Source organism: Scyliorhinus torazame, chromosome 3 (genome assembly GCF_047496885.1).
Source record: "Scyliorhinus torazame isolate Kashiwa2021f chromosome 3, sScyTor2.1, whole genome shotgun sequence".
In the NCBI taxonomy this organism is placed as follows: domain Eukaryota; kingdom Metazoa; phylum Chordata; class Chondrichthyes; order Carcharhiniformes; family Scyliorhinidae; genus Scyliorhinus; species Scyliorhinus torazame.
The window spans coordinates 10,147,163-10,168,343 of record NC_092709.1 but is presented as its reverse complement, the minus strand read 5'-3'; the positions used below and the strand labels follow the sequence as shown (position 1 = coordinate 10,168,343).

At 49.6% G+C, this 21,181-nt stretch overlaps 1 protein-coding gene across 1 annotated transcript in view; it reads right to left on the bottom strand.

Annotated features, from left to right (window-relative positions):
• Window positions 1-21,181, bottom strand: part of LOC140408296 (tetraspanin-5) — a 102,860-nt gene that overhangs the window by 16,070 nt on the left and 65,609 nt on the right. The window contains exons 3-5 of the mRNA XM_072495288.1: window positions 13,492-13,638; window positions 2,723-2,893; window positions 501-626 (exon numbers count right to left, since the gene is read on the bottom strand). Of these exons, the coding sequence (XP_072351389.1) occupies window positions 501-626; window positions 2,723-2,893; window positions 13,492-13,557 (363 nt within the window). The 5' untranslated portion in view covers window positions 13,558-13,638. The remainder of the gene's footprint in view (window positions 1-500; window positions 627-2,722; window positions 2,894-13,491; window positions 13,639-21,181) is intronic.

Genomic DNA, 21,181 nt, shown 5'->3' with positions numbered 1-21,181 from the left:
GGTGACTGTGTGGGTTTCCTCCGGGTGCTCCAGTTTCCTCCCACAGCCCAAAGACGTGCAGGTTAGGTGGATTGGCCATGATAAATTGCCGTAGTGTCCATAAAAAAAGGTTGGGTTGGGTGGGGTTACCGGGTTACGGGATAGAGTGGGGGTGTGGGATTAGATGGGTGCTCTTTCCAAGGGCCGGTGCAGACTTGATGGGCTGAATGGCCTCCTTCTGCACTGTAAATTCTATGGTGTCTGTGCCTTCAGCTGCATGAGCCCTATCTATGTTCCCAATTGCCTCTCCCAAACATTGCTGACTCTCGATCTCTCTCCTCCTTTAAGGCACTCCTTCAAAACAGTTCTTTGACCAAACCTTTGGCCACCTGTCCTAATACTGAAATCTTGTTTGAAACACTCCTGCAAATGAATGCCAAATGTTGCTGCTCGGTTTCAACTTTAAGGGCCTTGCTGCTAATTGAGCGAAATGCTTCACCACTTTAGCAGCGCTGCCTTACCGTGGGGTCCTTCGTACAGCAGGAAAAGGGCACTCCACAGCGCTCCCGACTCGTGTTGCCATCTGTACAATTGAAGTAAATATTCAAGTTCCAATCATCTGCATTATGGGCGCCACAGCACTCCCACTGGATATAGGAAAAAGGAGGATAACAAGGGTTCAAATCTCACTGCTTTTCCAAGCTTCAAACCAAATGGCGCACACAATTACATCACAATAATCTGCGATCTGAATTCAGCTTTCGAAGTGCTACGACTGAAGTTGTCCAATTGCAGTGACAAAAATAATAATAATCTTTATTGTCACAAGCAGGCTTACATTGACACTGCAATGAAGGTACTGTGAGAAGCCCCTAGTCCCCACATTCCGGCGCCTGTTCGGGTACACGGAGGGAGAATTCAGAATGTCCAGTTCACCTAACAAGCACGTCTTTCGGGACTTGTGGGAGGAAACCGGAGCCCCCGGAGGAAACCCACGCAGACACGGGGAGAAGGTGCAGACTCCGCACAGACAGTGACCCAAGCCGGGAATCGATCCCAGGACCCTGGCGCTGTGAAGCAACAGTGCGAACCACTGTGCTCCCGTGCGTAGTTTATGTGCAGGTTTTAGTTAAGAACATCCTACCTTGCACGTTCTCCCCGTGTCTGCGTGGGTCTCACCCCCACAAACCCAAAGATGTGCAGGTTAGGCAGATTAGCTACACTAAATTGCCCTTTATTGGAAAAAATTGTAATTCTAAATTAAAAAAATATATTAAAATAACATTTACCAGTACAACTTATCTCCCTCCTGCCATTAACTGCACGGTCTCAAAACTCAACCTCTTGATTTATATAGTCTTTGCTCCTACACATTTCAACTTTAGCATTACCCTAGATATAAGAACATTGGAACAAGAGGTGGACTTTCAGTCTCTCGAGTTTGCTCCATCATTCTGTTAGATCATGAATAAGCTGAGCCTCAACTTTGTTTAGCATTTTGACTCAGTAATCCTCAACACCCGTGCCTAACAGAAATCTATTCGCAGTTTCAAAATTCCCAGTTGACCACTAATCTCGATAGCTTCCTGGGGTAAGAATGCTTCAGATTTCCTGGCATCGCCCCTCCCAAATGGTCTGGCTCTAATTTTAAGGTTAAGCCAGTTTATCCTGGATTCTCCCAAACCCCCCAATCATTTCTAGCACTCCAGCTATATCAGTACCCAGTGCACAGTGGTAATACCACTGAACTAGTAACCCAGAGACTCATGGTTCGGCTCGGAGGACACAGGTTCAAATCCCACAATGGCCGTTTAATTTCAGTTCATAAAATCTGGAATTGAAAGCTAGTCTCCGTAATGGTGACTACGAAACTTTCATCGATTGTTGTAAAAACCCATCTGGTTCACTAATGACCTTTTAGGAAGGAAAACCACCATCCTTATCTGGTCTCTGCCTAGTCTGGTCTCATTCCAGTTCCATAGCAATGTGTCCGAGTCTTAACTGGCCTTTGAAATGACCCCGAGTTCAAGGGCAATTAGGAATAAGCAAAATGTTGGCCATGCCTGCAATGCCACAACCTATGAAAGAATATATCATTGCCTAATCTTCCTGCACTATTGGTGTTGGTCCTGTAAGCATGATAATGTCCTGGACTATGGGCCTTCAGCTAAGGGCAGTGAGAGCGAGAGAGACTCAGTGAGGTTTAACCAGGCCACTTGTAAATAGTACGTTCTTATAAATAAACATCGTCTGTTTACTCATCTGACTCTCCTCACCTTCATAAGACACCAGTTCTTATGTATACTTAAGAATAATGCCCCAATCTATTCCCCAATTATCAACGGCTGCGCTCACTTACAACTAGAACACGCACCTCACTGTGACAGGATTGCAATATTACTGTTACCTCGATCTGTTCATGTCTCCTTGTCCTGTGCTTCCCTGCTAACGGGAATAGTTTCTCTCCTTCTCTCCTATTAATTCCTTCCAAAATGCTTTTAAAAAAACCTCAATATAATCACCTACTACCATTATTTATTCCAGGGGATAGAAGCCTACTTTATGGAATTTCTTCTCCCAATTTAACCTTTGTAGGCCCGCTAACATCCTGATCAACCATCTCCCAAGGCAATCCCAGCTTGACCCAAAGCTACAGCGGCCTCCGGAAAGGGTTTCCCGAAAGGATGCACGTCGCTCTGCTTGACTTTCAGGATTTCCTTAAATCCCAGTACAAAGCACTTACATATTCCTGTGTGAAATCAATAAGATTCTGGAGATCAATGTCATCTCTATACGCTCTGATATTCTTGTTAATGAAGAAGTTAAGTTGATCCCTGATCCAGTCTTTGAAGACAAAAGCTAGGACGCCAGCAGTGAGCTCCAGGAAGAAGATCACACCGAGGAATACAGAGAACTGTTTGAAACAAAAATCCAAAAGTAGTAGTATGGTTTAAGAACTTTTGTGTCTACTTACGCATTTAGCTTCCCAAAGATTATAACAAAATGACATGTTATCTAAAACCAGAGATTTTCCTTTCACACATTCATACTGCCCTGCATAGCATCAGTTACATTTTTACAGAATTCTATTTCTCATTAACCATTTAAGGGATTTTTTCTTGATTATTTTAAGAGTGCACTCCATATATATTTGGATTATACAGTTTCTTTCCCCTTATTTCTTTTTAAAAAGACAAAAAGAGTTGAATGAACAAACCGAATTATATCAATGAGTCGCTTGCAGTGCCGAATTTGAGTATAGATGTCGTTGAAGCTTGTCGTCTCGAAGTCATCAGGACAGACGCAAGAATACCAAATTTTAAAGGAAGTAATAATTTATACTGCACGAGAAGAGGGTGTCAATTGGTTAGCAAGTGGATTTTGATTGGTCGATGCATTAGCATGGAGAATGCACCAGGAAATTAATAAAACCGCAATGTGAATAGGCTAAAAGTAGAACGGTGGTGAAAAGTTTTTAAGCAATTAACTTCTGAATCCAAAAGAAATTCTAAATGATTTTTAAAAATGAACTCAGGAGAAATGTTTTTCCCCCCCAGAGAGTAGTGAGAATGTGGAACTCGCTACTGCACAAGTGGCTGAGATGAATAATATAGAAACATTGAAAGGGAACAGGGAGAAAGGAATAGAAGGGTATGTTGATAGGGGGAGATAGGTGGGGTGGGAGGAGGTTTCAGTAAAGCATAAACACCAACATCGACCTGCTGGGTTGAAAGGTCTGTTTCTGTGCTGTTCATTCAATGTAAACCAGGCTCCTCCAACATGCCGCCCGAGGGCCGCCCGGGGCCATCAATGCCACTCTCTGCGGCCCCTTGACCCAGTTTCAAAATGCCGGTCAAATAGAAGCATCTGCAAGGAGCTGCTCCTCCAATTACAGGCTGTTTCTTTCCGATGTTTGCTGCTGAATAAGCTTAGGGATAAATAGATTGGGTTATGCGAGACTGTGGAGTGGGTAGAGAATGCGGCAACAGAATGTGTCCACAAAAGCCTGGCTAACTCCCAGTATCGTGATTCTCACTCCCCCTCACACACCATCATGCACTCTCATTACAGAGGGTGAGATGTGACTGAGCGAGTCGGAAAAACGCACACACACACCCTTTAACCCTAATGCTCATCTTTATTTGTTACTCATGGTACTTTGTTTAACAAGTTGATTCTTTTCATACTGAATGCATGTTTAATGTTGTGCCAAACTTGATCTTTCCAAAATTTGCTCATAGGCCTCCTTGAGTCTGAAAAATGTTGAAATGCGTGCCTCCCGTGCCCCCCCCAGTCCCGTGCAAGAATAAGGATCCCATGGTGTGCGGGTCGTATCGGCCAATTTCTCTGCTTAATGTGGATGTAAAACTTCAAGGTAAAGTTTTGCCGTTAAGGTTGAACCTTGTTTTCCGGTTGTGGCTATGCCGAGGTAGGTCGCACGTTCGGCAGCTCCCGCCGGGAACGGGCTTTTGGGCTCTCCAGAGGGGCCCCAACGGCAATTGTTTGACGGCTTCCAGTGTGGGAAGGTGACAGCAAGGTCCCCCCGCCATTATATGGATTGGACCAGGAGTGGAGCGGTTAAAAAAGTTATCTTGGGGCAGCGAAAAGTGCGAGGGAGGAAAAGCAAGATGGCGGCGGGTGGAGACCAAGCAGCATGGGCGCAGTGGTCGCAGGAGCAGCAGGCGTTTCTTAAACGCTGCTTTGAGGAGCTGAAGACTGAAATGCTGGCGCCAATGAAGGTGGCGATTGAGAAGCTTGTGGAGACCCAGAAGGCCCAAGGGGTGGCGATCCGGGAGGTGCGGCAAAGAGCCTCTGAGAACGAGGATGAGATCTCGGGCCTGGCGGTGAAGGTGGAGGCACACGAGGCGCGGCACAAGAGGTGGGCGGAAAAATTAGAGGACCTGGAGAATAGGTCGAGGAGGAAGAATCTTCGGATTCTGGGTCTCCCTGAAGGAGTGGAGGGGCCCGATGCCGGCGCATATATGAGCACGATGCTCAATTTGCTGATGGGCGCGTGAGCTTTCACGAGGCCCCTGGAGCTACATGGGGCTCATCGGGTCCTGGCAAGGAGACCCAAAGCCAACGAGCTGCCAAGGGCTGTAGTGGTGAGGTTCCACCGCTTTATGGACAGAGAGTGTGTCCTGAGATGGGCCAAAAAAGAGCGGAGCAGCAGGTGGGAGAACACGGAAATCCGAATTTACCAGGACTGGAGTGCGGAGGTGGCTAAGAAGAGGGCTGGTTTTAACCGGGCTAAGGCGGTGCTCCATCGGAGGGGGGTGAAGTTCGGGATGCTGCAGCCAGCGCGATTGTGGGTCATGTTCCAAGATCGGCTCCACTATTTTGAAACGCCCGATGAGGCATGGAACTTTATACAAACTGAAAAGTTGGGACTCAAATTGAGGGTTGGTCGTGGGGGGATGTTTACTGTGTTTATTGCGTTTGGGGAATGTTCTCATGGTTTGAGTGCTGGGTGGGGATGGGTGAATGGATTTGATGTGGGGGCTGTGGGAGAGTGTGGGCATTGGTGTTGGGAGGGGCAGGGCCCCACGGAGGAAGAAGGGAAGTGGAGGCACGGGGATGGGGAGTTGGGGTAAGGCTGCAAAAAGGAGCTGCGCCAGAGGGAACGGGGCCGGCTCAGGAAAGCATGGGCTTTTCCCCGCGGTAGGGAAAGATGGGGGTGGGGCCGGGGGGGGGGGGGGGGGGTGCTGGAGAGGAGCACACACTGACTGCCAAGGGGTGGGGGGATTCCCACACTGGGGGGTCGATGGAATGGCGGGAGGGGCTGGGGTCAGCAGGAGTCAGCTGACTTACGGGAGTGTCATGGGGGGAGTAAAATGGCTAGATGTGGATCCAGCGGGGGGAGGAGGAGGGGGGGGGGATGAAGGTTGCTGCTGCATTGGCCAAAGGGGAGCTGGAAGTAGGAGAGGTAGTCGGTGCGGGGGTCCCGCCGTCTGGGGGACTGGAGGGTGCAGGAGGCGCGGGCACGTGGCTGGCCTAGAAAAGGAGATGGCTAGTCGGCAGGGGGGGGGGGGGGGAAAGAAGAGTAGCCCCCCCAATCCGGCTGATAACTTGGAATGTGAGGGGCCTGAATGGGCCGGTCAAGAGGGCCCGGGTGTTCGTGCACTTAAAGGGACTGAAGGCAGACGTGGTTATGCTCCAGGAGACACATCTGAAGGTGGCAGATCAGGTGAGGCTGAGAAAGGGATGGGTAGGACAGGTCTTTCATTCAGGGCTGGATGCGAAGAACAGAGGGGTTGCAATACTGGTGGGGAAGCGGGTGTCGTTTGAGGCAATGAATATTGTAGTGGATAATGGAGGTCGCTATCTGATGGTGAGTGGTAGGTTGCAGGGGGTGCGGGTGGTACTGGTGAACGTATATGCCCCGAATTGGGATGATGCCGGATTTATGAAATGCATGCTGGGTCAGATTCCGGATCTGGAGGTAGGAAGCTTGATAATGGGGGTTGGGGGGGGAGACGACTTCAACATGGTGCTGGTGCGGTGAGAATAAATGAGGTATTTAGGGACTTCTATGGGGATCTGTACAGGTCTGAGCCCCCAGCAGGGGAGGAGGGGATGCGACGATTCTTAGATCAGCTAAGGTTCCCGAGGGTGGAGGAGGAGGAGGTGGCTGGTTTGGGGACGCCGATTGGGCTGGAGGAGCTGGTTATAGGATTGGGGAGCATGCAGGCGGGGAAGGCCCCGGGGCCGGATGGGTTCCCAGTTGAATTCTACAGGAAATACGTGGACCTGCTGGGCCCGTTGCTAATGAGGACATTCAATAAGGCGACGGAGGGGGTGGACCTTGCCCCCGACAATGTCTAGGGCGCTGATTTCTTTGATCCTGAAGCGGGACAAGGATCCACTGCAATGTGGGTCGTATAGACTGATCTCGCTCCTCAATGTTGATGCTAAGTTGCTGGCAACGGTGCTGGCTACGAGAATTGAGGACTGTGTCCCGGGGGTGATTCATGAGGACCAGACGGGATTTGTGAAGGGTAGGCAGCTAAATACAAATGTGTGGAGGCTCCTCAATGTGATTATGATGCCCCCGGTGGAGGGGGAGGCGGAGGTAGTGGCAGCTATGAACGCGGAGAAGGCCTTTGACCGGGTGGTGTGGGAATATCTTTGGGAAGTGTTGCGGAGGTATGGGTTCAGGGAGGGGTTCATCAGCTGGGTCAGGCTGCTACATAGAGCCCCGGTGGTGAGTGTGGCTACGAATCGGCAGAGGTCGGAGTACTTTCGGCTGTACCGGGGGACGAGGCAGGGGTGCCCCCTGTCCCCCTTGTTGTTTGCACTGGCAATTGAGCCTCTGGCCATGGCACTGAGGGAGTCCAGGAAATGGAGGGGATTGGTCCGGGGGGGGAGAGGAACACCGGGTGTCGTTGTATGCTGACGACCTGTTGCTGTATGTGGCAGATCCAGTGGAGGGGATGGCGGAGGTCATGCGGATCCTAAGGGAGTTTGGGGTATAAACTCAACATAGGGAAGAGTGAGCTCTTTGTGGTGCATTCAGGGGACCAGGGAAGGGGGATAGATGAGCTACTGCTGAAGAGGGCGGAAAGGAGCTTTCGGTACCATGGGATCCAAGTAGCTAGGAGTTGGGGGGCCCTGCACAAGCTCAATTTGGCGTGGTTGGTGGAGCAGATGGAGGAGGATTTTAAAAGCTGGGATATGCTGCCACTCTCACTAGTAGGGTGCAGTCGGTCAAAATGACGGTCCTCCCGAGGTTTCTCTTTGTGTTCCAGTGCCTTCCCATTATGATCCCCACGGCCTTTTTCAAACGGGTAAGCAGGAGCATGATGGGTTTTGTGTGGGCGAATAAGACCCCGAGGGTGAAGAGTGTGTTTCTGGAGCGTAGCAGGGACAGGGGGGGGCTGGCGCTGCCGAATTTGTGCGGCTATTATTGGGCAGCCAATGTGGCGATGATCCGTAAGTGGGTAATGGAGGGAGAGGGGGTGGCGTGGAAGAGGCTAGAGATGGCATCCCGTGTGGGCACGAGCCTGAGGGCGCTGGTGACGGCACCGCTGCCGCTCTCGCCGACAAGTCCGGTGGTGGCGGCGACGCTGAAGATCTGGGGGCAGTGGAGGCGACACGGGTGAGGTGGGAGCCTCGGTTTGGTCCCCGATTCGGGAGAATCATCGGTTCGTCCCGGGAAGGATAGATGGGGGGTTTCGGAGCTGGCATCATAGAAAATAGAACATAGAAAAATACAGCACAGAACAGGCCCTTCGGCCCACGATGTTGTGCCGAACCTTTGTCCTAGATTAATCATAGATTATCATAGAATTTACAGTGCAGAAGGAGGCCATTCAGCCCATGGAGTCTGCACCGGCTCTTGGAAGAGCACCCTACCCAAGGGACGGTGATGGGTGATATTATGGGGATATTGGAGAGGTTCGGTTTGTTTTCTGGGTATAAATTGAATGGTGGGAAGTGAGAGTTTTTTGTGGTTTGCACTGTGACTGGCGGGGGGGGGGCCTGAGCTGGGGGGGCTGCCCTCTTAGTGTGCTGGAACTAGCTTCAGCTCTTTGGGGGTTCAGATGGCGCCTTACTTTAATAGCTTGGCGAGTAGACCAAGGGTGAATTTGCTGAGATGGGGCAAGCCTTCCGTTGTTTCCGGCAGCTGGGTGCAGGTGATCAAGATGAATATCCTGCCAAGATTTGTGTTCTTGATTCAGTGCCTTCTGGTCTTTCTGCTAAAGCGTTCTTTCAGGGTCTAGAGCGGCTCATAACGGGGTTTATATGGGTGGGGCAACCGCCTCAGAATCAGAGACGGATTTTGCAGAGGGAGAGGCAGGTGGGGGAGCTGGCGCTGCCGAACCCCTTGTTTTACCATTAGGCTGACATTGCGGAGAAGGTGTTGGGTTGGTTCGAGGTCCAGGATGTGGTCTGGGTACAGATGGAGTCGGGGCCACGTAAAGGGTCGTGTCTGGAGGCATTGGTGACGGTTATTCTCCCGTCCGCTCCAGAAAGTATTCATCGAACCTGATGCTCATCCATACGCTAAAGATATGGCAGCGGCTTCGCCAGCATATCAAGCTGGGAGCAGTGTCAAGGTGGTCCCATATCCCCTGTGGGAACCATTTGTTTCTGCCGTGGAAAATTGATGCCAGGTTTGGTGGGTGGTAAGGTAAGGGGCTGGAGTGGGTAAAGGAGTTATTTTCGGAGGGAGGGTCAGTTTGCTGACTGGGAGGGGCTGAGGGAGAAAGTAGGTCTTGGTGGGATGGATACGTTCAAGTACTTTCAGGTGCGTGATTGGATCGGATGAGCGTTCCCAACATTCCCCATTTTTGGGGGGAGAGAATTGTTTCATGTGCGGGGTCAGAGGAGGATAGTACGGCCAGGTTATATGGACGGATCATGGGGGAAGACTTGGTATCGGTAGAGGAGGTGAAGGCTGGGTGGGGTGGGGGGGCTGGGTCCATTTTGGAGGAGGAGGCATGGAGTGAGTCTCTCTGTAGGGTGAACGTTACGTCATCCTGAGCGAGGTTAAGTTTAATTCAGCTCAAGGTGGTGTTCAGAGCGCACCTCACCAAGGCCTGAATGAGCGTGTTTTTTGAGGGGTTTGAGGATAGGTGTGAGCGGGGCTCGAGAGGGCCTCCAAACTCTACGCACATGTTCTGGCCCTGCCCCAAATATGTGGGTTTCTGGCGGCCTTTCCTTGACCCATATCGGCAATTTATATGTGGATTTGGAGCCCTGCACATTAGTAGCGATATTTGGGGTGTCAGACCAGAACTGAGGGCGGGGGTGATGTCAGACGCTGTGGCTTTTGCTTCATTGCTGGCCCGGCAGTGGATCATGCTGAGTTGGAGACAGGCGGCACCGCCCAGTGACACAGCATGTCTGTATGATTTAATGGAGTTCTTGCATCTTGAGACGGTTGAGTTCATAATGAGGGGAGCGCTTGACGTGTTCTGCCTGAGATGGCATCTGTTTACATTGCATTTCAAGGATTTGGTCACTGTTAGCTGTTGGGCGGATGATGAGGTTGATGATACATGGTTTGTTGCTTTGATTGATATTTTATATAATTTGCATAAAATGTTTAAAACCTAAAAAAAGTAATTTCATTACAAAATAGGAAAAGTGAGTGGAGTAACAGAAAACAAATAAGTTACTCAATAACAGCAGACATTGAGAGGACCTTCATATTGGCCTGTTGCTGAGCCCGGCCAAAATGGCCATGGACATGAGCCATTGGGATCACTCTGGATCTAATCACTTCTCTTCTATGGCCTTGTGCGTGCAGAGAAGGCCTTGGGGAGAGAGGGTCCAATGTTCAGTTATGCATGAGGTATCCCAGGACCAGCGAGCACCAAAATGACTGGTGCGTGCAATCATTAATGGAAACAATATCATTTGGTTTAATTTCCGAATCTCCATCCTTGTCCCCTGTCTGATCTCGGTAACCTCTTTCAGCCCTCTTGAGGCCTCTGCAATTCTGGTTTCTTGAGCATCGCTGATTTTAATCGCTCCACCATTGGCCTCCGTGTCTTCAGCTGCCTGGACCTCAAGCTTTGGAATTCCCTCCTTAAAACTATCCCCCTCTCTTTCTTCCTTTAAGTCGTTCCTTATAACTGACCTCATTGGCCAAACTTTGAGCACTTGTTTTAATATCTCTTAGTATGACTTGGGTGAAATACATCATTTGATTCGGCTTCTATAAAGCACCCGAGGTGCTGTATAAATGAAAGATTTTGCTCTTGCTTTTTATAACCTTTTCTTTACGCTTTGCGCAGTTAATATCCAAAAATCCTCAAAGCAACCGCAAAATGGCAAGCCCTGAAATCTTTCACACGCTGAAGGTGTCCCATCACATTGCAACATTCAAGAGATTGTCCTGGCATCATCTCACCCATTACTAACATAATGTTCACTAGATCCACTGAGCATAACAGGATGTGTGGTGTGGCCAAGTTTGCAAGTGCACAGAGCGTTGGAATTCCTGCTGCTTAAGAGCCTGGAACAATGGGAGCACTGTGCTCAACGGCTGAATTCAGAAACACCCAAAATGAAAGAGAAACTATTGAACACAATCCGTTTATCGACTTGAGCAGTGGAGACCAGACCGCTCCAACTTGGAATTAATTGCTCCTAGGGCAGCACGGTGGCGCAGTGGGTTAGCACTGCTGCCTCACGGCGCTGAGGTCCCAGGTTCGATCCTGGCTCTGGGTCACTGTCCATGTGGAGTTCGCACATTCTCCCCGTGTTTGCGTGGGTGTCGCCCCCACAACCCAAAGATGTGAAGAGAGGTTGAGTAGATTAGGATTATTTTCATTAGAAAGACGAAGGTTGAGGGGGGACCTCATTGAGGTCTACAAAATCATGAGAGGTATAGACGGGGTGGATAGCAAGAAGCTTTTTCCCCAGAGTGTGGGACTCAATTACATGGGGTCATGAGTCCAAGGTGAGAGGGGAAAAGTTTAAGGGAGATATGCGTGGAAAGTTCTTTACGCACAGGGTGGTGGGTGCCTGGAACGCATTGCCGGCAGAGGTGGTAGAGGCGGGCACGATAGCACGATACGTCATTTAAGATGTATCTAGACAGATACATGAATGGGCAAGGAGCAGAGGGATACAGATCCTTAGAAAATAGGCGACAGTTTTAGATAGAGGATCTGGATCGGCACAAGCTTGGAGGGCCGAAGGGCCTGTTCCTGTGCTGTAATTTTTCTTTGTTCTTTGACGCGCAGGGTCGGTGGATTGGCCATGCTAAATTGCCCCTATTTGGAAAAACAAAGGGAATTGGGTACTCTTAATTAATTAATTATTTTTAAAAAAAATTGACTGCTCCAAAACTCTAGCCTCCACACTTCCATCAACATACCTGTCCCCAGGGTGGCACAGTAGGGCAGCACGGTGGTGCAGTGGTTAGCATTGCTGCCTCACAGCGCCAGGGACCCGGGTTCAATTCCAGTCTCGGGTGCCTGTCTGTCTGTGTGGAGTTTGCACGTTCTCCCCGTGGCTGCGTGTGTTTCCTCCAGGTGCTCCAGTTTCCTCCCACAATCCAAAGGTGCGCGGGTTAGGTAGATTTGGCATGATCAATTGCTCCGAGTGTCCAGGGATGTAGGGGTTAGGTTATGAGGTTACGGGGTAAGGCGGAGTGGACATGTGTAGGGTGCTCTTTCGAAGGTTCAGTGCAGACTCGATGGGCCGAATGGCCTCCCTCTACCATGAAATAACACCTCCACGCAAACGAATTGATGTTTAACCAACAGCAGAAGAAGTCCCACAGCTGCTTTCAGCACAGGCAGAACATTTAAATAAGTTGCTCATTCTCTAAAAAAGAATACAAATCAATTACTTGATCTAAATTGGTAAATTAATTCTTTGCCATTGGTAAATTAATTCTTTGCCATTTGCTCCTTCTGTCTGAGTTGGTGGCAATGGCGCAAAGATGTCGGTGTGGTTCAGTGGGTAACACTCGCGTCACGGTGTCAGAAGACGGTGCAGAGAATCTAGGCCAATAAGCCCAGTGCAGTACTGAGGGAGTGCTGCGCTGCCGGAGGTACCATCTATCAGATGCCTTTGCATCTCGTAATAGACGAGACAGCACTATTCTGAAGAGCTGGAGGATTATCTCGGGTGTCCTAACCCGCATTCAACCCTCATTCAACCCTCAACCACCAGCCGAAAACAGATTGTCTGGTCACAATCACGTAATTATTCGAGAGAGCTCGCTGTGCACTAATTGGCTGCCCAGTTTCCTAAATTACAGCATTTCAAGACTGCCAGTGGCTCAGTTAGTTTGTTTCACAGGATGAAACTGAACTATAGAATTCACTATTGCTATTCGACATACAGAGCACTTTTTGATTAATTTGAAATTAGATTCTTTTAAAAAAAAACAAAAAGTCGGAGAATGATGCAAAGTCAAGTGACAGCACCACTGTGTGTGTGTGTGGGGGGGGGTTCCACTTTCTCACCAGAGCCAAATTTGTCGATATACCATTGTAGCATTTATTTTGTTTTGCATTCAAACATCGGAGTTAGTAGAAGTGGGCCAGCTATCTGATACGACAGCTTGTATCAAATACCCTTACCACCCATCCTCGGTAACCAGAAGCAACATATCGCAAATGCTCCAAATCTACAATAAAAACACAAAGTGCAGGAATCCACAGAATCACTATAGTGCAGGAGGCCATTCAGCCCATCGGGTCTGCACCCGACCTAGGCCCGACTCCCCCACCCTATCCCCGTAACCCCACCTAACCTGCACGCCGGAGCGCCCGGAGGGGGAATGCAAACTCCACGCAGTCACTCGCCACCCGAGGCCGGAATCGAACCCGGCTCCCTGGCGCTGTGAGGCAGCAGTGCTAACCACTGTGCCGACCACTTTCTCTGCTTCCAGGCTAGCTGACCAGTTCCAGCACTTTGTTTTCACTACTTGGTAAGTTCTGTTCCACATATAGAGTACCCCTAGTTATCCCCAGTTCAAAAGACAAGAACTGGGCTGTCACAGTTCCAGGGACTTCCCCCATGAAGTATATTTGGCGTACTTACAAACTTCAACAAAAAGGTGTTCTCACGTAGAGCTCCAATACAGCCTGCAAATCCCAGAATGAACATCACACCTCCGACCACGAGGAATAACCAGACCGGATCAAAGCCACCCAGGTCTGTGATTGATGAAATATTGGACAATACTCCCTGGAAGAAAACAAACAGAAACACAGCTCAAAGGACGATATAGACACAATTCAAAACCCCAATAGGCTCGACCTTCCTCATTAAACGGCACATCGTTACAAAATTTAACACTTGAAATATCTTAAAGAAACTTCATCAAAACAAGAAAACAATGGTCATTTATCTCCTGGTGCAGCAAATTCCTGAATGGTGTTATTATCATAGAATTTACAGTGCAGAAGGAGGCCATTCGGCCCATCGAGTCTGCACCGGCTCTTGGAAAGAGCACCCTACCCAAGGTCAACACCTCCACCCTATCCCCATAACCCAGGAACCCCACCCAACACTAAGGGCAATTTTGGTCACTAAGGGCAATTTATCATGGCCAATCCACCTAACCTGGGGGGGAGGGGGGGGAGGGGGAGGGGGAGGGGGGGGAGGGGAGGGGGGGGAGGGGGAGGGGGGAGGGGGGGGGAGGGGGGGGGGAGGGGGAGGGGGGGAGGGGGGGAGGGGAGGGGGGGGAGGGGGGGGAGGGGAGGGGGGGAGGGGGGGGGGAGGGGAGGGGAGGGGGGGGGGGGAGGGGAGGGAGGGGGGGGGGAGGGGGGGGGAGGGGAGGGGGAGGGAGACTTACCAGGGGTAAGCCATGGGGTGCAGGTCTCTGGCACAGAGTCTGTCCCTGTTGCTCAGAAGGGAAGGGGGGAGAGGAGTAGAGCATTAGTCATTGGAGACTCCATAGTTAGGGGGATAGATAGGAGATTCTGTGGGAACGAGAGAGACTCGCGGTTGGTGTGTTGCCTCCCAGGTGCCAGGGTGCGTGATGTCACGGATCGTGTTTTTGGGATCCTTAAGGGGGAGGGGTAGCAGCCCCAAGTTGTGGTCCACATAGGTACCAACGACACAGGTAGGAAAAGGGATAGGGATGTAAGGCAGGAATTCAGGGAGCTAGGGTGGAAACTTAGATCTAGGACAAACAGAGTTATTATCTCTGGGTTGTTACCCGTGCCACGTGATAGCGAGATGAGGAATAGGGAAAGAGAGGAGTTGAACGCGTGGCTACAAGGATGGTGCAGGAGGGAGGGTTTCAGATTTCTGGATAACTGGGGCTCATTCTGGGGTCGGTGGGACCTCTACAAACGGGATGGTCTACACCTGGACCAGAGGGGTACCAACATCCTGGGGGAGAAATTTGCTAATGCTCTTTGGGAGGGTTTAAACTAGTTCAGCAGGGGCTTGGGAACCTGAATTTTAGCTTCAGTATCCAGGAGGTTGAGAGTAGTGAGGTCATGAGTAAGGTTTTAAAGTTGCAGGAGTGTACCGGCAGGCAGGAAGGTGGTTTAAAGTGTGTCTTCTTCAATGCCAGGAGCATCCGGAATAAGGTGGGTGAACTTGCAAAGTACCGACCCAGGTGGGTTGGTACCTGGGACTTTGATGTTGTGGCCATTTCAGAGACATGGATAGAGCAGGGACAGGAATGGTTGTTACAGGTGCCGGGGTTTAGATATTTCAGTAAGCTCAGGGAAGGTGGTAAAAGAGGGGGAGGGTGGCATTGTTAGTCAAGGACAGTATTATGGTGGCAGAAAGGACGTTTGATGAGGACTCATCTACTGAGGTAGTATGGGCTGAGGTTAGAAACAGGAAAGGAGAGGTCACCCTGTTAGGGGTTTTCTATAGGCCTCCGAAAAGTTCCAGAGATGTAGAGGAAAGGATTGCAAAGATGATTCTGGATAGGAGCAAAAGCAACAGGGTAGTTGTTATGGGGGACTTTAACTTTCCAAATATTGACTGGAAACGCTATAGTTCGAGTACTTTAAATGGGTCCGTTTTTGTCCAAAGTGTGCAGGAGGGTTTCCTGACACAGTATGTAGATAGGCCAATGAGAGGCGAGGCCATATTGGATTTGGTACTGGGTAATGAACCAGGACAGGTGTTAGATTTGGAGGTAGGTGATCACTTTGGTGATAGTGACCACAATTCCATTACGTTTACTTTAGTGATGGAAAGGGATAGGTATATACCGCAGGGCAAGAGTTATATCTGGGGGAAAAGGGCATTATGATGCGATAAGGCAAGACTTAGGATGCATCGGATGGAGAGGAAAACTGCAGGGGATGGGCACAATGGAAATGTGGAGCTTGTTCAAGGAACAGCTACTGCATGTCCTTGATAAGTATGCGCCTGTCAGGCAGGGAGGAAGTGGTCGAGCAAGGGAAACGTGGTTTACTAAGGCAGTTGAAAGACTTGTCAAGAGGAAGAAGTTGGCTTATGTAGAGATGAGACATGAAGGCTCAGTAAGGGCGCTCGAGAGTTACAGGTTAGCTAGGAAGGACCTAAAGAGAGAGCTAAGAAGAGCCAGGAGGGGACATGAGAAGTCTTTGGCAGGTAGGATCAAGGATAACCCTAAAGCTTTCTATAGATATGTCAGGAATAAAAGAATGACTAGGGTAAGAGTAGGGCCAATCAAGGACAGTAGTGGGAAGTTGTGCTTGGAATCCGAGGAGATAGGAGAGGTGCTAAATGAATATTTTTTGTCAGTATTCACACAGGAAAAAGACAATGTTGTCGAGGAGAATACTGAGATTCAGGCTACTAGACTAGAAGGGCTTGAGGTTCATAAGGAGGAGGTATTAGCAATTCTGGAAAGTGTGAAAATAGATAAGTCCCCTTGGCCGGATGGGATTTATCCTAGGATTCTTTGGGAAGCTAGGGAGGAGATTGCTGAGCCTTTGGCTTTGATCTTTAAGTCATCTTTGTCAACAGGAATAGTGCCAGAAGACTGGAGGATAGCAAATGTTGTCCCCTTGTTCAAGAAGGGGAGTAGAGACAACCCCGGTAACTATAGACCAGTGAGCCTTACTTCTGTTGTGGGCAAAATCTTGGAAAGGTTTATAAGAGATAGGGTGTATAATCATCTGGAAAGGAATAATTTGATTAGACATAGTCAACACGGTTTCGTGAAGGGTAGGTCGTGCCTCACAAACCTTATTGAGTTCTTTGAGAAGGTGACCAAACAGGTGGATGCGGATAAAGCAGTTGATGTGGTGTACATGGATTTCAGTAAAGCGTTCTCTGGCTCACTGGGAGAACTCACTTTTAGATTTAGATTGTTTGGAGGCTTGGGCGGAGAGATGGCAGATGGAGTTTAATCCGGACAAATGTGAGGTAATGCATTTTGGAAGGTCTAATGCAGGTAGGGAATATACAGTGAATGGTAGAACCCTCAAGAGTATTGAAAGTCAGAGAGATCTAGGAGTACAAGTCCACAGGTCACTGAAAGGGGCAACACAGGCAGAGAAGGTAGTCAAGAAGGCATACGGCATGCTTGCCTTCACTGGCCGGGGCATTGAGTATAAGAATTGGCAAGTCATGTTGCAGCTGTATAGAACATGAGTTAGGCCACACTTGGAGTATAGTGTTCCAATTCTGGTCGCCATACCAGAAGGATGTGGAGACTTTAGAGACGGTGCAGAAGAGATTTACCAGAATGTTGCCTGGTATGGAGGGCATTAGCTATGAGGAGCGGTTGAATAAACTAGGTTTGTTCTCACTGGAACAACGGAGGTTGAGGGACGACCTGATAGAGGTCTACAAAATTATGAGGGGCATAGACAGAGTGGATGGTCAGAGGCTTTTCCCCAGGGCAGAGGGATCAATTACTAGGGGGCATAGGTTTAAGGTGAGAGGGGCAAGGTTTAGAGGAGATGTACGAGGCACGTTTTTTTACACAGAGGGTAGTGGGTGCCTGGAACTCGCTACCGGAGGAGGTGGTGGAAGCAGGGACGATAATGACATTTAAGGGGCATCTTGACAAATACATGAATAGGATGGGAATAGAGGGATACGGACCCAGGAAGTGTAGAAGATTGCAGTTTAGTCGGGCAGCATGGTCTGCAGGGGCTTGGAGGGCTGAAGGGCCTGTTCCTGTGCTGTACATTTCTTTGTTCTTTGTACCAAACACAATCTAAAAAAGCAACTCCCCAAACCCCTCCCCCCGTACATAAATAATAAATTAACATTAACACCCTGACTTAACACAACAGGTGTATACACCCCCTCAGACCCTCCAGTGTAAATAACATAAACAAAAATAAAGTAACCCCTCCCCCACCCCCAAGCTGCTGCTGCCATTGACCAATGTCTATCGTTCTGCCAGAAAGTCTAAGAACGGTTGCCACCGCCTAAGGAACCCTTGTTCCGACCCTCTCAAGGCAGATTTCACCCTCTCCGATTTGATTAACCCTGCCATATCACTGATACAGGATAACACGCTTGGGGGCCTCGCATCTTTCCACTGAAGGAGAATCCTTCGCCGGGCTACCAGGGACGCAAGGGACAGAATTCCGGCCTCTTTCGCCTCCTGCACTCCCGGCTCCTCTGCCACCCCAAATATTGCGAGCCCCCAGCCCGGTTTGACCCTGGATCCTACCACCCTCGACACCATCCTCGCTACGCCCTTCCAAAATTCCTCCAGCGCTGGGCATGCCCAGAACATATGGGTGTGATTTGCTGGGCTCCCCAAGCACCTAACACACCTGTCCTCACCCCCAAAGAACCGGCTCATCCATGTCCCGGTCACGTGTGCCCTGTGCAGCACCTTAAACTGTATGAGGCTGAGCCTCACGCACGAAGAGTTCACCCTCCCTACCTAGGGCATCTGCCCACGTGCCCATTTCTATCTCCTCTCCCAACTCCTCCTCCCACTTCCCTTTCAACTCCACCACCAAGGCCTCCTCCTCCTGCATCACCTGGTAAGTTTCCGAGCTAATGGGGTCCACACCGAGGCCCCAACTTCCCCCCCATGCCGCCTCCACTGCCCCCAAATTTTGAGGGCCGCCACCACCACCGGGTCGTGGTATACCTCCTTGGAGGGAGCGGCAGCGCCGTTGCCAGCGCCCCCCAGACTCGTACCCACACAGGACGCCGTCTCCAGCCTCTTCCATGCAGCCCCCTCCCCCTCCATCACCCACTTGCGCACCATCGACGCATTAGCGGCCCAGTAGTACCCACAGAGGTTGGGCAGCGCCAGCCCCCCCCCTTATCTCTACTCCGCTCCAGGAACACCCTTCTCACCCTCGGAGTACCTCGCACCCACACAAACCCCATTATACTCCTGTTAACCCGTCTGAAAAAAGCCTTCGGGATAAACACGGGGAGGCACTGGAAGGGCTGACCCAGTTTGACCATTCCTCCAGCTTTTGTGCTGATTAGCAAGGTTGGTGCTAACTGCACGCACAACTCCACCAACCATGAAAGCTGGAGTCAGCTGGATGCCAGAGGGATCAGCTGACAATCTAAACAGTGATAGCATGAGCTGGTTCTTGCATAACTGACTGACTAAGCTTTTAATAACTAGAATTAATAACAATCTTTATCATAGTCACAAGTAGGCTCACATTAACACTGCAATGAAGTTACTGTGAAAATCCCCTCGTCGCCACATTCCGGCACCTGTTCGGGTACACGGAGGGAGAATTCAGAATGTCCAATTCACCCAACAGCACGTCTTTCGGGACTTGTGGGAGGAAACCGGAGCACCCGGAGGAAACCCACGCAGTCATGGGGAGAACGTGCAGACTCCGCACAGACAGTGACCCAAGTCGGGAATCAAACCGGGGACCCTGGCGCTGTGAAGCAACAGTGCTACCGTGCCGAATGGCACACATTACGCAACAATTTTTTAAAAAATAATTTAAGAGTACCCAATTATTTTTTTCCAATTAAGGGGCAATCCACCTACCCTGCACGTCTTTGGGTTGTGGGGGTGAAACCCACGCAGACACGGGGAGAATGTGCAAACTCCACACAGACAGTGTGGGATCGAACCAGAGTTCTCAGCGGCGTAGGCGGCAGTGCTAACCACTGCGCCACTGTACCGCTCCATCATGCAACAATTATGACTCCATTCAGGATTGTAATGAATCAATGGTGGTTAATATATGCTGATAGTTCTGTAGAAGCATCATACAGACTCGGAACGTCTCTCGCCCCAAAGGCGCCGTCAGACCTGCTGAGTTTTTCCAGCCTTTTCGGATATTATTTCCGCAGAATTTTTATTTTATTAATACATGTTGACAGTTGGATCGCACATGGCATACTGTGCGATGAGGGGGAGGGAGGGAGGGGGTAGAGGCATGCGAAGGTACAAAAATACCACCAAAACGGGGCAGTTATTATACCCATCGGGAAAGATCGAACAGGCTGGGGTTCCTTCGTAAGAAGGCCTGAGACTGGCGATACAAACAACTGCTTTGCAGCATCAAGGTGTCAATAATAAGAGAAGTAAACTTAAAGGCCTTCGGGCTTCAGCACAAAAGCACTTTAACATATATCCAGAGGTTGAGAGACTGCAGAATACAACAACTTTTGCACTTTTAACATAATTAACCATCACATTGAAAGTGTGAAAATAGATAAGTCCCCTGGGCCGGATGGGATTTATCTGAGGATTCTCTGGGAAGCTAGGGAGTAGATTGCAGAGCCATTGGCTTTGATCTTTTGTCGTCATTGTCTACAGGAATAGTGCCAGAAGACTGGAGGATAGCAAATGTTGTCCCCTTGTTCAAGAAGGGGAGTAGAGACAACCCCGGTAACTATAGACCAGTGAGCCTTACTTCTGTTGTGGGCAGAGTCTTGGAAAGGTTTATAAGAGATAGGATTTATAATCATCTAGAAAGGAATAATTTGATTAGAGATAGTCAACACGGTTTTGTGAAGGGTAGGTCTTGCCTCACAAACCTTATTGAGTTCTTTGAGGTGACCAAACAGGTGGACGAGGGTAAAGCAGTTGATGTGGTGTATATGGATTTCAGTAAAGCGTTTGATAAGGTTCCCCACGTTAGGCAATTGCAGAAAATACAGTGGCATGGGATTGAAGGTGATTTAGCGGTTTGGATCAGAAATTGGCTAGCTGTAAGAAGACAGAGGGTGGTGGTTGATGGGAAATGTTCAGCCTGGAGTTCAGTTACTAGTGGTGTACCACAAGGATCTGTTTTGGGGCCACTGCTGTTTGTTATTTTTATAAATGACCTGGAGGAGGGCGTAGAAGGATGGGTGAGTAAATTTGCGGATGACACTAAAGTCGGTGGAGTTGTGGACAGTGCAGAAGGATGTTGCAGGTTACAGAGGGACATAGATAAGCTGCAGAGCTGGGCTGAGAGGTGGGAAATGGAGTTTAATGCAGAAAAGTGTGAGGTGATTCATTTTGGAAGGAATAACAGGAAGACAGAGTACTGGGCTAATGGTAAGATTCTTGGCAGTGTGGATGAGCAGAGAGATCTCGGTGTCCATGTACATAGATCCCTGAAAGTTGCCACCCAGGTTGATAGGGTTGTTAAGAAGGCGTACGGTGTGTTAGCTTTTATTGGTAGAGGGATTGAGTTTCAGAGCCATGAGGTCATGTTGCAGCTGTACAAAGCTCTGGTGCAGCCGCATTTGAAGTATTGCGTGAGGTTCTGGTCGCCGCATTATAGGAAGGATGTGGAAGCATTGGAAAGGGTGCAGAGGAGATTTACCAGAATGTTGCCTGGTATGGAGGGAAGATCTTATGAGGAAAGGCTGAAGGACTTGA